Below are 16626 nucleotides of genomic sequence, written 5' to 3'. Positions count from 1 at the left end.
TGTTCCCCCCCCCCCCGGAGGTCGCAGCATGTTTTCACTTTTACATATTTTTGGCGATTATGCGTCTGCAAAGTCCAGACGTTTATTTGCATTGTGCTCATGCCCTATTGTCACGGGTCTCCCGGCCTTGGGTGGGCCTATGCAGTTTCCTGCGGGTGTAGCTGTCCCTGAGTGTTGTGGCTTTCGTTACAGAATAGTGCGCCTTCGCGTTTTACTCAGACACGTTTTTGAGTTATTAGAGGACCTTATCCTTAACGGTTCCGGGAATCCACAGTATTCTACATCGAATGGCTCACCTCATTAGGCATGAGGGGATGACGTAATCTCCTGATTGTCGGTTTATTGAGATCTTTCCCAGTTTTGTTGGAAGATCAGGGTTACGTTTGGCTGGTCCTGCAGGTATGCCTGTACTTCTTGGGCCTTATCCTACGGGTTTCCTTATATTTAGGATGTCTTTTATTTTTGATTGTATGTTTCCTTCGTGAACTTTCTCTGGGATCATGTGTGGTTGGGGACTGACTGCTGGGCGACTGTGTCTCCTGGAGGACCTGTATTTGTGGTCTCTAGCTAAGCTTCCGGGCTATCTGCGGGTCAGTGTCCTTGGGGCCTTTTTTCTTTTCTATGCGAAGCAGGGATTTGTTGGTTAGTGGTTTCAGGCCTGGTGCCTTCAGAATGGGCCGTCTTTTGTACCCTCCCGTCTTGGCATTCAGTGTCCTCTATAGCTTGGGTATTGTTTTCCCAAAAGTAATGAATGCAGCTGTGGACTCTTTCCACTTATGAAGAAAAACTTAAATTATGCTTACCTGATCATTTTATTTTCTTCAGACGGAAAGAGTCCACAGCTCCCCACCCGTATTTTTTATGTGTGTCTGTATTTTCTCTTGTTAAGTGTAGTCAGTCCACGGGTCATCCATTACTTATGGGATTATATCTCTTCCCCAACAGGAAGTTGCAAGAGGATCACCCAAGCAGAGCTGCTATATAGCTCCTCCCCTCACATGTCATATCCAGTCATTCTCTTGCAACCTAACTAAAGATAGGTCGTTGTGAGAGGTCTGTGATGTTTTTAAACTTAGTTTATTTCTTCAATCAAAAGTTTGTTATTTTAAATGGCACCGGAGTGTGCTGTTTGTTCTCAGGCAGCATTAGAAGAAGAATCTGCCTGCGTTTTCTATGATCTTAGCAGACGTAACTAAGATCCACTGGCTGTTCTCACACATTCTGAGGGGTGAGGTAACTTCAGAAAGAGGGGAATAGCATGCAGGGCCCCCCCTGCAAACGAGGTATGTGCAGTAAATTATTTTTCTAAGGAATGGAATTGACTGAGAAAATACTGCTAATACCAATGTAATGTAAGTTCAGCCTTAAATGCAGTGGTAGCGACTGGTATTTGGCTGATGAGTGTGTGTACACTGAAGTATTTTTCTAGGGAATGGAATTTCACTCAGAAAATACTGTTAATACTGAAGTAATGTATGAGCCTTCACTGCAGTAAATGCGACTGGTAGCAGGCTTATTAATAACACTTCATAGCTTTTAAAATATATGTTCAAAACGTTTACTAGCATGTTAATCGTTTTTTGTGAGGTACTTGGTGATAAAACTTATTGGGGCATGATTTTTACCACATGGCTATCTTTGTTTTCTGCATAGAAACAGTTTACTGAGCTTCCCCACTGTTGTAATATGAGTGGGAGGGGCCTATTTTAGCGCTTTTTTGCGCAGTAAAATTTCAGTCACAATCTTCCTACTTCATCCTCCATGATCCAGGACGTCTCTAGAGAGCTCAGGGGTCTTCAAAATTCGTTTTGAGGGAGGTAATCAGTCACAGCAGACCTGTGACAGTGTATTTGACTGTGAGAAAAACGTTAATTATATAATTGTTATCCGTTTTTGGGTATTAAGGGGTTAATCATCCATTTGCAAGTGGGTGCAATGCTCTGCTAACTTAATACATTTACTGTGAAAATTTGGTTGCTATAACTAATTTGGTTCATTGTTATTTCAACTGTGACAGCTTTTTGTGCTTTTTAAAGGCGCAGTAGCGTTTTTTTTTTATATTGCTTGTAAATTTATTTGAAAGTTTTTTCCAAGCTTGCTAGTCTCATTGCTAGTCTGTTTAAACATGTCTGACTCAGATGAATCTCTTTGTTCACTATGTTTAAAGGCCAATGTGGAGCCCAATAGAAATTTGTGTACTAATTGCATTGATGTCACTTTAAATAAAAGTCAATCTTTACATGTAAAAGAAATTATCACCAGACAACGAGGGGGAAGTTATGCCGACTAACTCTCCTCACGTGTCAGTACCTTCGCCTCCCGCTCAGGAGGTGCGTGATATTGTGGCGCCAACAGGGAGGCCCATACAAATCACTTTGCAAGACATGGCTACTGTTATGACAGAAGTATTATCTAAATTGCCAGAATTAAGAGGCAAGCGCGATTGCTCTGGGTTAAGGACAGAGCGCGCTGATGATGGGAGAGCCATGTCCGATACTGCGTCACAATTTGCAGAACATGAGGACGGAGAGCTTTATTCTGTGGGTGACGGATCTGATCCAGGAAGACTGGATTCAGAGATTTCTAATTTTAAATTTAAGCTTGAGAACCTCCGCGTATTGCTAGGGGAGGTATTAGCGGCTCTGAATGATTGTAACACGGTTGCAATTCCAGAGAAATTATGTAGGCTGGATAAATACTATGCGGTACCGGTGTGTACTGACGTTTTTCCTATACCTAAGAGGCTTACAGAAATTATTAGCAAGGAGTGGGATAGACCCGGTGTGCCTTTTTCCCCCCCTCCTATATTTAGGAAAATGTTTCCAATAGACGCCACCACACGGGACTTATGGCAGACGGTCCCTAAGGTGGAGGGAGCAGTTTCTACTTTGGCTAAGCGTACCACTATCCCGGTGGAGGATAGTTGTGCCTTTTCAGATCCAATGGATAAAAGATTAGAAGGTTACCTTAAGAAAATGTTTGTTCAACAAGGTTTTATATTACAGCCCCTTGCATGCATTGCGCCTGTCACTGCTGCGGCGGCATTCTGGTTTGAGTCTCTGGAAGAGGCCATTCGCACAGCTCCATTGGATGAAATTATGAACAAGCTTAAAGCACTTAAGCTAGCTAACTCATTTGTTTCTGATGCCGTCCTGGTCAGCTGATGTGATTTCTAAATCTAAATTGCTTAATATTCCTTTCAAAGGGCAGACCTTATTCGGGCCCGGCTTGAAAGAAATTATCGCTGACATTACAGGGGGTAAGGGCCATGCTCTGCCTCAGGACAGGGCCAAATCAAAGGCCAAACAGTCTAATTTTCGTGCCTTTCGTAACCTCAAGGCAGGAGCAGCATCAACTTCCTCCGCTCCAAAACAGGAAGGAGCTGTTGCTCGTTACAGACAGGGCTGGAAAGCTAACCAGTCCTGGAACAAGGGCAAGCAGGCCAGAAAACCTGCTGCTGCCCCTAAGACAGCATGAAGAGAGGGCCCCCTATCTGGAAACGGATCTAGTGGGGGGCAGACTTTCTCTCTTTGCCCAGGCTTGGGCAAGAGATGTCCAGGATCCCTGGGCGTTGGAGATCATATCTCAGGGATATCTTCTGGACTTCAAAGCTTCTCCTCCACAAGGGAGATTTCATCTTTCAAGGTTATCAGCAAACCAAATAAAGAAAGAGGCGTTTCTACGCTGTGTACAAGACCTCTTACTAATGGGGGTGATCCACCCAGTTCCGCGGACGGAACACGTGCAAGGATTCTATTCAAATCTATTTGTGGTTCCCAAGAAAGAGGGAACCTTCAGACCAATCTTGGACTTAAAGATCCTAAACAAATTCCTAAGAGTTCCATCATTCAAAATGGAAACTATTCGAACCATCCTACCCATGATCCAAGAGGGTCAGTACATGACCACAGTGGACTTAAAGGATGCCTACCTTCACATACCGATTCACAAGGATCATTACCGGTACTTAAGATTTGCCTTCCTAGACAGGCATTACCAGTTTGTAGCTCTTCCCTTCGGGTTAGCTACGGCCCCAAGAATCTTTACAAAGGTTCTGGGCTCACTTCTGGCGGTACTAAGACTGCGAGGCATAGCGGTGGCTCCGTACCTAGACGACATTCTGATACAAGCGTCAAGTTTTCAAACTGCCAAGTCTCATACAGAGATAGTTCTGGCTTTTCTGAGGTCGCATGGGTGGAAGATGAACGTGGAAAAGAGTTCTCTATTGCCACTTACAAGGGTTCCCTTCCTAGGGACTCTTATAGATTCTGTAGAGATGAGAATTTACCTGACGGAGGCCAGGTTATCAAAACTTCTAAATGCTTGCCGTGCCCTTCATTCCATTCCACACCCGTCAGTAGCTCAGTGCATGGAGGTAATCGGCTTAATGGTAGCTGCAATGGACATAGTACCATTTGCGCGCCTGCATCTCAGACCGCTGCAATTGTGCATGCTAAGTCAGTGGAATGGGGATTACTCAGATTTGTCCCCTCTGCTAAATCTGGATCAAGAGACCAGAGATTCTCTTCTATGGTGGCTTTCTCGGCCCCATCTGTCCAAAGGGATGACCTTTCGCAGGCCAGATTGGACGATTGTAACAACAGACGCCAGCCTTCTAGGTTGGGGAGCAGTCTGGAATTCCCTGAAGGCTCAGGGATCATGGACTCAGGAGGAGAAACTCCTCCCTATAAATATTCTGGAGTTAAGAGCAATATTCAATGCTCTTCTAGCTTGGCCTCAGTTAGCAACTCTGAGGTTCATCAGATTTCAGTCGGACAACATCACGACTGTGGCTTACATCAACCATCAAGGGGGAACCAGGAGTTCCCTAGCAATGTTGGAAGTCTCAAAGATAATTCGCTGGGCAGAGTCTCACTCTTGCCACCTGTCAGCGATCTACATCCCAGGCGTGGAGAACTGGGAGGCTAGGATTCCTAGGATATTGTCTTTTCTACAAGAGGGTTTAGAAAAGGGCTTATCTGCTAGTTCGTTAAAGGGACAGATTTCTGCTCTGTCTATTCTTCTGCACAAACGTCTGGCAGAAGTTCCAGACGTTCAGGCTTTTTGTCAGGCTTTGGCTAGGATTAAGCCTGTGTTTAAGACTGTTGCTCTGCCGTGGAGCTTAAACGTTTTGCAAGGTGTTCCATTTGAACCCCTTCATTCCATTGATATCAAGCTGTTATCTTGGAAAGTTCTGTTTTTGATGGCTATTTCCTCGGCTCGAAGAGTCTCTGAGTTATCTGCCTTACATTGTGATTCTCCTTATCTGATTTTTCATTCAGACAAGGTAGTTCTGCGTACTAAACCTGGGTTCTTACCTAAGGTAGTTTCTAACAGGAATATCAATCAAGAAATTGTTGTTCCATCATTGTGTCCTAACCCTTCTTCAAAGAAGGAACGACTTTTGCATAATCTGGACGTAGTCCGTGCCCTGAAGTTCTATTTGCAGGCAACTAAAGATTTTCGTCAAACCCTGTTTGTCGTTTACTCTGGACAGAGGAGAGGTCAAAAAGCTTCAGCTACCTCTCTCTCTTTTTGGCTTCGTAGCATAATACGTTTAGCCTATGAGACTGCTGGACAGCAGCCTCCTGAAAGGATTACAGCTCATTCTACTAGAGCTGTGGCTTCCACCTGGGCCTTTAAAAATGAGGCCTCTGTTGAACAGATTTGCAAGGCTGCAACTTGGTCTTCACTTCACACTTTTTAAAAATTTTACAAATTTGACACTTTTGCTTCTTCGGAGGCTGTTTTTGGGAGAAAGGTTCTACAGGCAGTGGTTCCTTCCGTTTAAAGTTCCTGCCTTGTCCCTCCCATCATCCGTGTACTTTTAGCTTTGGTATTGGTATCCCATAAGTAATGGATGACCCGTGGACTGACTACACTTAACAAGAGAAAACATAATTTATGCTTACCTGATAAATTTATTTCTCTTGTAGTGTAGTCAGTCCACGGCCCGCCCTGTCTTTTACGGCAGTTCTAAATTTTTAATTAAACTCCAGTCACCACTGCACCCTATGGTTTCTCCTTTCTCGTCTGGTTTCGGTCGAATGACTGGATATGACATGTGAGGGGAGGAGCTATATAGCAGCTCTGCTTGGGTGATCCTCTTGCAACTTCCTGTTGGGGAAGAGATATAATCCCATAAGTAATGGATGACCCGTGGACTGACTACACTACAAGAGAAATAAATTTATCAGGTAAGCATAAATTATGTTTTTTATTCTTCTGGCACCTTTTCCCCCCTGATATTTCTTCGACTGTTTCCTTGTTCCCCGGCAGAATGGCTGGGGGATGAGGGAAGTGGGAGGAGTATTTAAGCCTTTGTCTGGGGTTGTCTTTGCCTCCTCCTGGTGGCCAAGTTCTTATTTCCCAAAAGTAATGAATGCAGCTGTGGACTCTTTCCATCTGAAGAAAAGAAAATGATCAGGTAAGCATAATTTAAGTTTTTTCTTCACCTGTGCTAAGTTTCTCCTTGTTCCCTTTGGGTTCTAGGCTTTAACGCTTACCAGTAGTGCAGGTGTGCTAGGGGTTAACCATTATAGCTACATTTTTAGCTTGCCTTTTACCTTGCCTCTTCTGGAATTAATTGTTTCTTGTTCTGGTGATTCTGTAAAGTATTCAGTGTGTGAGGAAAGCTCTTAAGACTGGATGTTGTAGGATATTCTGATGATCAGAGCTCGATTTCAAATTTGGAGTACACATTTTATTTAACCCTTTATGTGCTGTGTTATTGCTGTGTTAAACCTTTACTGTCCCCCCCCCACCCCCAGAGCTTGTCACTACCTTATTGCTATTTTTACTGTTTCCACCTTAAGGGTTTATCAGTTTTACTTTGTGCCTTTTCTTCCCTTCAGGGTTAACTACCTGTTTGCTTTTCTGCTTATTTGGTTCAGTCTATCTGTGATACTTAAAGGGACAGTCTAGGCCAAAATAAACTTTCATGATTCAGATAGAGCATGTCATTTTAAACAATTTTCTAATTTACTTTTACCACCAATTTTGCTTTGTTCTCTTGGTATTCTTAGTTGAAAGCTTAACCTAGGAGGTTCATATGCTAATTTCTTAGAGCTTGAAGCCCACCTCTTTCAGATGGCATTTTAACAGTTTTTCACCACTAGAGGGTGTTAGTTGACGTATTTCATATAGTTAACACTGTGCACGTGCACGAGAAGTTATCTGGGAGCAGGCACTGATTGGCTAGACTGCAAGTCTGTCAAAAGATCTGAAAAAAGGGGCAGTTTGCAGAGGCTTAGATACAAGATAATCACAGAGGTTAAAGGTATATTATTATAACTGTTGGTTATGCAAAACTTGGAAATGGGTAATAAAGGGATTATCTATCTTTTAAAACAATAATAATTCTGGTGTAGACTGTCCCTTTAAGCTTCTTCTTTGCTTTTACTATGGAACACAATAGGGCCCAAAGTTTGAAATGTAGAAAATCAAAGATAAGTGCATCAATTCTTTAGATTTTTTATTTCTAATCATATGATCATCTTTGTTTGGAGATTTTGTGATATATATGGAAGGTAACTTTGTTAAACTCTTTTGGAATTTAACATATATTCTTTGACGCTATTCCTCATCTCTATAACATTTTCCCTGAAATAGTGCTGTCATATGCAATGCCTGAGATTTTAACCTACAAACTCATCTATGTTATTATTTTTCTGTAACATACTTCGCTCCACTTTTCCATGTAAATTTTGTTTTGTTTTTCCTAGAGTCCTATTCCCTTTTAAATCATCCTGTTAAACACTCTCTGTCAGTAGGGTTTTTGCTTAATTAACTTTTACACTTGAAATATACTACAATTGTTATGATTAAATTACCACATTTATCTGTCCGGTTGCGTTAGTGGCTTCATCTTTATATTTTTTAAGTTATATTTTTCCATTACATTGAATCTTAAAAATAAATTCACAAACACCATTATTTAAAACTGCAATATATTTCTATATTTATGTTTCTTCCTCTGATTAAAAATTACTTTTTCTCTTCCAGTAAGATGTCCTCTTGTAAAGTAACCGTGCTTGGGTATGGATTGTTAACTTCCGATGCTCAGACTCTGATAGATGCTCTATACAAACAACACTTCAGAGTGGTTTTAGTTGACGAGTCACACTACATGAAGTCAAGAAATGCATCACGTAGCAAGCTACTGTCTCCAATTGTTCAGAAAGCTTCAAGAGCCCTTTTACTCACTGGGACACCAGCACTTGGAAGACCAGAGGAGGTAATAAAAGCAATCTTATGGTTTCATGTATTATTTGATATGGTTTAGTGCCCTGTGAAATGCAACTTTACAGGAAGTTTGTTACCTTGGTAAACAGAATTGTGTGTTCCACAAACAGTGTGTGGACCTCAGGTATTGATATGCTGGCTACTCAGTTTAAAAGAATATAATATTCACAGAATTTTAAATTGTTTTTGTAAAATGAAAATGCTTAAAGTGCAGAAAAGAAAGGAGTTTAAACATGTAAATGCAGTGAGATAAAGTTCTGATAATTATATAAAGACCATCTGATTTGGTTTATTGTTTCAATTTTGTTTTTGTTTAAATATTCATTTTCTATTATTCTCTAATTTTGTGAACTTCCATAGTAGTATATAGTTTTGTGTCATTTTAATATATATGAGAAGTACTCAACCAGGAATGAGCAATGTTTGAATAGCTAGTCACCACTTTGGAAACATGTAAATTATCACCCTTGGGTCTGCCTAAGGATGATGTTGGAAACCAGAGGTAGACTACCTGTCCATTGTGCCTCGAGGAATATGGCTACTCCTCACTGGGGAGGCCTAAAGAAGGCCAAAACATTTGTCTGGGTTTGCTATGTTCCTTGTTCAGAGGAGGATTGTCTGTATTTCAGGGGTGGACCATCATCCTTTTTAGGCTGGATATGACTGATATACTTAAAGGGACACTCAAAATTAATTTTCATGTTTCTTCTGTTATGTGTGATCAGTCCACGGGTCATCATTACTTCTGGGATATAACTCCTCCCCAACAGGAAATGCAAGAGGATTCACCCAGCAGAGCTGCATATAGCTCCTCCCCTCTACGTCAGTCCCAGTCATTCTCTTGCACCCAACGACTAGATAGGATGTGTGAGAGGACTATGGTGATTATACTTAGTTTTTATGACTTCAATCAAAAGTTTGTTATTTTACAATAGCACCGGAGCGTGTTATTACTTCTCTGGCAGAGTTTGAGGAAGAATCTGCCAGAGTTTTTTACTATGATTTTAACCGGAGTAGTTAAGATCATATTGCTGTTCTCGGCCATCTGAGGGAGGTAAAAGCTTCAGATCAGGGGACAGCGGGCAGATGAATCTGCATTGAGGTATGTAGCAGTTTTTATTTTCTGAATGGAATTGATGAGAAAATCCTGCCATACCGTTATAATGACATGTATGTATACACTTCAGTATTCTGGGGATGGTATTTCACCGGAACTACTCTGTTAAAAGTCACTAATCCTTTTAATAAGTATTTATCATGTTAAACGTTTTTGCTGGAATGTAGAATCGTTTACATTGCTGAGGTACTGAGTGAATAAATATTTGGGCATTATTTTCCACTTGGCAGTTGTTTGCTTTTAATTGTGACAGTTTCGTTTCTCTTCACTGCTGTGAGGGAGGGGCCGTTTTTGGCGCTCTTTGCTACGCATCAAAAAATTCCAGTCAGTTACTCTTATATTTCCTGCATGATCCGGTTCATCTCTGACAGATCTCAGGGGTCTTCAAACTTCTTTGGAGGGAGGTAGATTCTCTCAGCAGAGCTGTGAGAATTTTATATTGACTGTGAATAAAAACGTTGCTCTGTAATTTTTATGTCAAATTTAATGATTGTTATTTTACTAATGGGAACAAACCTTTGCTAAAAGTTATGTTGTTTTAAAGTTTGATGCTATAACTGTTTTTCAGTTCATTATTTCAACTGTCATTTAATCGTTTAGTACCTCTTTGAGGCACAGTACGTTTTTGCTAAAAAAGATTATAACCAAGTTGCAAGTTTATTGCTAGTGTGTTAAACATGTCTGACTCAGAGGAAGATATCTGTGTCATTTGTTCCAATGCCAAGGTGGAGCCCAATAGAAATTTATGTACTAACTGTATTGATGCTACTTTAAATAAAAGTCAATCTGTACAATGTGAACAAATTTCACCAAACAGCGAGGGGAGAGTTATGCCGACTAACTCGCCTCACGCGGCAGTACCTGCATCTCCCGCCCGGGAGGTGCGTGATATTATGACGCCTAGTACATCTGGGCGGCCATTACAGATAACATTACAAGATATGGCTACTGTTATGACTGAAGTTTTGTCTAAATTACCAGAACTAAGAGGCAAGCGTGATCACTCTGGGGTGAGAACAGAGTGCGCTGATAATACTAGGGCCATGTCTGATACTGCGTCACAGCTTGCAGAGCATGAGGACGGAGAGCTTCATTCTGTGGGTGACGGTTCTGATCCAAACAGATTGGATTCAGATATTTCAAATTTTAAATTTAAATTGGAGAACCTCCGTGTATTACTAGGGGAGGTCTTAGCAGCTCTCAATGATTGTAACACCGTTGCAATACCAGAGAAACTGTGTAGGTTGGATAAATACTTTGCGGTACCGGCGAGTACTGACGTTTTTCCTATACCTAAGAGACTAACTGAAATTGTTACTAAGGAGTGGGATAGACCCGGTGTGCCGTTCTCACCCCCTCCGATATTTAGAAAAATGTTTCCAATAGACGCCACCACACGGGACTTATGGCAAACGGTCCCTAAGGTGGAGGGAGCAGTTTCTACTTTAGCTAAGCGTACCACTATCCCGGTGGAGGATAGCTGTGCTTTTTCAGATCCGATGGATAAAAAATTAGAGGGTTACCTTAAGAAAATGTTTGTTCAACAAGGTTTTATATTGCAACCCCTTGCATGTATCGCGCCGATTACGGCTGCGGCAGCATTTTGGATTGAGTCTCTGGAAGAGAACCTTAGTTCATCTACGCTAGACGACATTACGGACAGGCTTAGAGTCCTTAAACTAGCTAATTCATTCATTTCGGAGGCCGTAGTACATTTAACCAAACTTACGGCTAAGAACTCAGGATTCGCCATACAGGCACGTAGGGCGCTGTGGCTAAAATCCTGGTCAGCTGATGTTACTTCTAAGTCCAAATTACTTAATATACCTTTCAAGGGGCAGTCTTTATTTGGGCCCGGTTTGAAAGAAATTATCGCTGACATTACAGGAGGTAAGGGCCACGCCCTACCTCAAGACAAAGCCAAAGCTAAGGCTAGACAGTCTAATTTTCGTCCCTTTCGGAATTTCTAAACAGGAGCAGCATCAACCTCCACTGCACCAAAACAGGAAGGAGCTGTTGCTCGTTACAGGCAAGGCTGGAAGCCTAACCAGTCCTGGAACAAGAGCAAGCAGGCCAGGAAACCTGCTGCTGCCCCAAAGACAGCATGAACCGAGAGCCCCCGATCCGGGACCGGATCTAGTGGGGGGCAGACTTTCTCTCTTCGCCCAGGCCTGGGCAAGAGATGTTCAGGATCCCTGGGCACTAGAGATCATATCTCAGGGATACCTTCTAGACTTCAAATTATCTCCCCCAAGAGGGAGATTTCATCTGTCAAGGTTGTCAACAAACCAGATAAAGAAAGAAGCGTTTCTACGCTGTGTACAAGATCTGTTATTAATGGGAGTGATCCATCCGGTTCCGCGGTCGGAACAAGGACAAGGGTTCTACTCAAACCTGTTTGTGGTTCCCAAAAAAGAGGGAACTTTCAGGCCAATCTTAGATTTAAAGATTCTAAACAAATTCCTAAGAGTTCCATCGTTCAAAATGGAAACTATTCGGACAATCTTACCCATGATCCAAAAGGGTCAGTACATGACCACAGTGGATTTAAAAGATGCTTACCTTCACATACCGATCCACAAAGATCATCACCGGTATCTAAGGTTTGCCTTCTTAGACAGGCACTACCAGTTTGTAGCTCTTCCATTCGGATTGGCTACGGCTCCAAGAATCTTCACAAAGGTTCTGGGTGCCCTTCTGGCGGTACTAAGACCGCGAGGGATTTCGGTAGCTCCGTACCTAGACGACATTCTAATACAAGCTTCAAGCTTTCAAACTGCCAAGTCTCATACAGAGTTAGTTCTGGCATTTCTAAGGTCGCATGGATGGAAAGTGAACGAAAAGAAGAGTTCTCTTTTTCCTCTCACAAGAGTTCCATTCTTGGGGACTCTTATAGATTCTGTAGAAATGAAGATTTACCTGACAGAAGACAGGTTAACAAAGCTTCAAAATGCATGCCGTGTCCTTCATTCCATTCAACACCCGTCAGTAGCTCAATGCATGGAGGTGATCGGCTTAATGGTAGCGGCAATGGACATAGTACCTTTTGCACGCCTACACCTCAGACCGCTGCAATTGTGCATGCTAAGTCAGTGGAATGGGGATTACTCAGATTTGTCCCCTACTCTGAATCTGAATCAAGAGACCAGAAATTCTCTTCTATGGTGGCTTTATCGGCCACACCTGTCCAGGGGGATGCCATTCAGCAGGCCAGACTGGACAATTGTAACAACAGACGCCAGCCTACTAGGTTGGGGCGCTGTCTGGAATTCTCTGAAGGCTCAGGGACTATGGAATCAGGAGGAGAGTCTCCTTCCAATAAACATTCTGGAATTGAGAGCAGTTCTCAATGCCCTTCTGGCTTGGCCCCAATTAACAACTCGGGGGTTCATCAGGTTTCAGTCGGACAACATCACGACTGTAGCTTACATCAACCATCAGGGAGGGACAAGAAGCTCCCTAGCAATGATGGAAGTATCAAGGATAATTCGCTGGGCAGAGTCTCACTCTTGCCACCTGTCAGCAATCCACATCCCGGGAGTGGAGAACTGGGAGGCGGATTTCTTGAGTCGCCAGACTTTTCATCCGGGGGAGTGGGAACTTCATCCGGAGGTCTTTGCCCAAATACTTCGACGTTGGGGCAAACCAGAGATAGATCTCATGGCGTCTCGCCAGAACGCCAAACTTCCTCGCTACGGGTCCAGATCCAGGGATCCGGGAGCGGTTCTGATAGATGCTTTGACAGCACCTTGGAACTTCGGGATGGCTTATGTGTTTCCGCCCTTCCCGCTGCTTCCTCGATTGATTGCCAAAATCAAACAGGAGAGAGCATCAGTGATTCTAATAGCGCCTGCATGGCCACGCAGGACTTGGTATGCAGATCTAGTGGACATGTCATCCTGTCCGCCTTGGTCTCTACCTCTTAGACAGGACCTTCTGATACAGGGTCCATTCAAACATCAAAATCTAACTTCTCTGAAGCTGACTGCTTGGAAATTGAACGCTTGATTTTATCAAAACGTGGTTTTTCTGAGTCGGTTATTGATACCCTGATACAGGCTAGGAAGCCTGTTACCAGAAGGATTTACCATAAAATATGGCGTAAATACCTATACTGGTGCGAATCCAAAGATTACTCCTGGAGTAAGGTTAGGATCGCTAGGATATTGTCTTTTCTACAAGAAGGTTTAGAAAAGGGTTTATCAGCTAGTTCATTAAAGGGACAGATTTCAGCTCTGTCCATCTTGTTACACAGACGTCTGTCAGAAAATCCAGACGTCCAGGCCTTTTGTCAGGCTTTAGCTAGGATCAAGCCTGTGTTCAAAGCTGTTGCTCCGCCATGGAGTTTAAACTTAGTTCTTAACGTTTTACAGGGTGTTCCGTTTGAACCCCTTCATTCCATTGATATAAAATTGTTATCTTGGAAAGTTCTGTTTTTAATGGCTATTTCCTCGGCTCGAAGAGTCTCTGAGTTATCAGCCTTACATTGTGATTCTCCTTATCTGATTTTTCACTCAGACAAGGTAGTTCTGCGTACTAAACCTGGGTTCTTACCTAAGGTAGTCACTAACAGGAACATCAATCAAGAGATTGTTGTTCCATCCTTGTGTCCAAATCCTTCTTCAAGAAGGAACGTCTTCTACACAATCTGGATGTAGTTCGTGCCCTCAAGTTCTACTTGCAGGCAACTAAAGATTTTCGCCAAACTTCTTCCCTGTTTGTCGTTTATTCTGGACAGAGGAGAGGTCAAAAAGCTTCTGCTACCTCTCTCTCTTTTTGGCTTCGTAGCATAATACGTTTAGCCTATGAGACTGCTGGACAGCAGCCTCCTGAAAGAATTACAGCTCACTCCACTAGAGCTGTGGCTTCCACTTGGGCCTTTAAGAATGAGGCCTCTGTTGAACAGATTTGCAAGGCTGCAACTTGGTCTTCGCTTCATACTTTTTCCAAATTTTACAAATTTGACACTTTTGCTTCTTCGGAGGCTATTTTTGGGAGAAAGGTTCTTCAGGCAGTGGTTCCTTCTGTATAATGAGCCTGCCTATCCCTCCCGTCATCCGTGTACTTTTGCTTTGGTATTGGTATCCCAGAAGTAATGATGACCCGTGGACTGATCACACATAACAGAAGAAAACATAATTTATGCTTACCTGATAAATTCCTTTCTTCTGTTGTGTGATCAGTCCACGGCCCGCCCTGTTTTAAGGCAGGTAAATATCTTTTAAATTATACTCCAGTCACCACTTCACCCTTGGTTACTCCTTTCTCATTGATTCTTGGTCGAATGACTGGGACTGACGTAGAGGGGAGGAGCTATATGCAGCTCTGCTGGGTGAATCCTCTTGCATTTCCTGTTGGGGAGGAGTTATATCCCAGAAGTAATGATGACCCGTGGACTGATCACACAACAGAAGAAAGGAATTTATCAGGTAAGCATAAATTATGTTTTTAAATAGAGCATGCAATTTTAAACAACTTTTCAATTCTCTTATCTAATTTGCTTTGTTATCGTTTGTTGAAAAAGTATTCCTAGGTAGACTCAAGAGCTGCAAAGTACTCCTGGGAGCTAACTGCTGATTGGTAGCTGCAAATATATTCCTCTTGTCACTAATGTGATCAGCTACCTCCTAGTAGTGCATTGCTGCTGCCTCAACAAAGGTTTCCAAGAGAATGAAGCAAATTTTGTAAAAGAAGCAAATCTGAAAGTTTTTTTATATTGTATTTTCTACCTGAATAACAAAAGAAAAATGTGGGGTTTCATTTCCCTTTAGTGACCAGACCATTTTTCAATTTTCTTACCCTTAAGGACCAGGGCTCTTTTTACATTTCTGCAGTGTTTGTGTTTAGCTGTAATTTTCCTCTTACTGTACCCACACATATTATATACAATTTTCTTGCCATTAAATGGACTTTCTAAAGATACCATTATTTTCATAATTGTATTCAAATTATAAAATATGATTAAAACATTGAAAAAAACACACTTTTTCTAACTTTGACCCCCAAATTTGTCACATCTACAACGACCAAAATACACTCATGCTAAATAGTTTTTAAATTTTGTCCTGAGTTTAGAAATACTCAATGTTTACATGTTCTTTGCTTTTTTTGCAAGTTATAGTACAATAAGTAGAAGTAGCACTTTGCTATTTCCAAACCATTTTTTATTTTCAAGATTAGCGATAATTACATTGTAACACTGATATCTGTCAAGAATCCCTGAATAACCCATCACATGTATATATTTTTTTTTTTAGTAGACAACCCAAAGTATTGATCTAAGGCCATTTTGGTATATTTCATGCCACCATTTCACCGCCAAATGCGATCAAATAAAAAAAACTATCATTAACTTTTTCACTAACTAGGTTTCTCACTGAAATTATTTCCAAACAGCTTTTGCAATTATGGCACACATGGTTGTAAATGCTTCTCTGGGATCCCCTTTGTTAAGAAATAGCAGACATATACAGGTAGCCCCTCAGTTTACGCCGGGGTTAGGTTCCAGGAGGAATGGTTGTAAATCAAAACCGTTGTAAATTGAAACCCAGTTTATAATGTAAGTCAATTGGAAGTGAGGGGGTTAGGTTTCAGACCCCTCTCAAAATTGTCATAAGTAACACCTAATACATTATTTTTAAAGCTTTGAAATGAAGACTTTAAATGCTAAACATCATTGTAAACCTAATAATATAGATTGTATCATCATCAAACTAAGTTTAATGAACAAAAACATTTGCTAACAGCACCTAATTAAATAATCACACAACAGACTGCATCATCATCAAACTAAGTTTAATAAACTTGCATTTTTCTGCAATCAGTTCTCTGCATTATTAGCATGTTAGATAATATTGGGTCTGCACCTATTCTATGCATTTCAATCTGCAGTGATTAAGCAGTTAGGCACCCTCACCTCAAGCAGCTGGATAGGAAGATAATAGGAAAGTGGCTGCTAAAACTTGTTGCTCGATAGCTAATGTCTGCTCTGTGTACACAGATCAATATCAGGCTGTTAACCCTTTAAGGACACAGCTTTTAGTTTGTTCAATTGTTTTATGACGGAAAATTTCCGTCATATGTCCTTAAGAGGTTAAATTGCATATCTTTGCTGCAAAACAATCGGACAGCTCCACCTACTGGCTATTTTAATGAGAGCACTTTGCTTTCCAAAGCTTTTCAATAGCAGTCACAAGACTGAAAAAAAAAGGTTGTTATTCTGAAACGGTGCAAATTGAACCAGCGTAAACCAAGGGCCACCTGTA

The 16626-nt window shown here is 41.7% G+C and overlaps 1 protein-coding gene across 3 annotated transcripts in view; it reads left to right on the top strand.

Moving 5' to 3' along the window:
• ZRANB3 (zinc finger RANBP2-type containing 3) overlaps positions 1 to 16626 on the top strand; it is a 1006798-nt gene that overhangs the window by 330442 nt on the left and 659730 nt on the right. For all 3 annotated transcript variants that reach the window (XM_053698237.1, XM_053698236.1, XM_053698238.1), the window contains one exon: positions 8005 to 8236. In XM_053698237.1, the coding sequence (XP_053554212.1) occupies positions 8005 to 8236 (232 nt within the window). The remainder of the gene's footprint in view (positions 1 to 8004; positions 8237 to 16626) is intronic.

Source organism: Bombina bombina, chromosome 1 (genome assembly GCF_027579735.1).
Source record: "Bombina bombina isolate aBomBom1 chromosome 1, aBomBom1.pri, whole genome shotgun sequence".
Taxonomy (NCBI): domain Eukaryota; kingdom Metazoa; phylum Chordata; class Amphibia; order Anura; family Bombinatoridae; genus Bombina; species Bombina bombina.
Note: the sequence above shows the minus strand (reverse complement) of the source record. Positions and strands in the feature narration are given on the sequence as shown.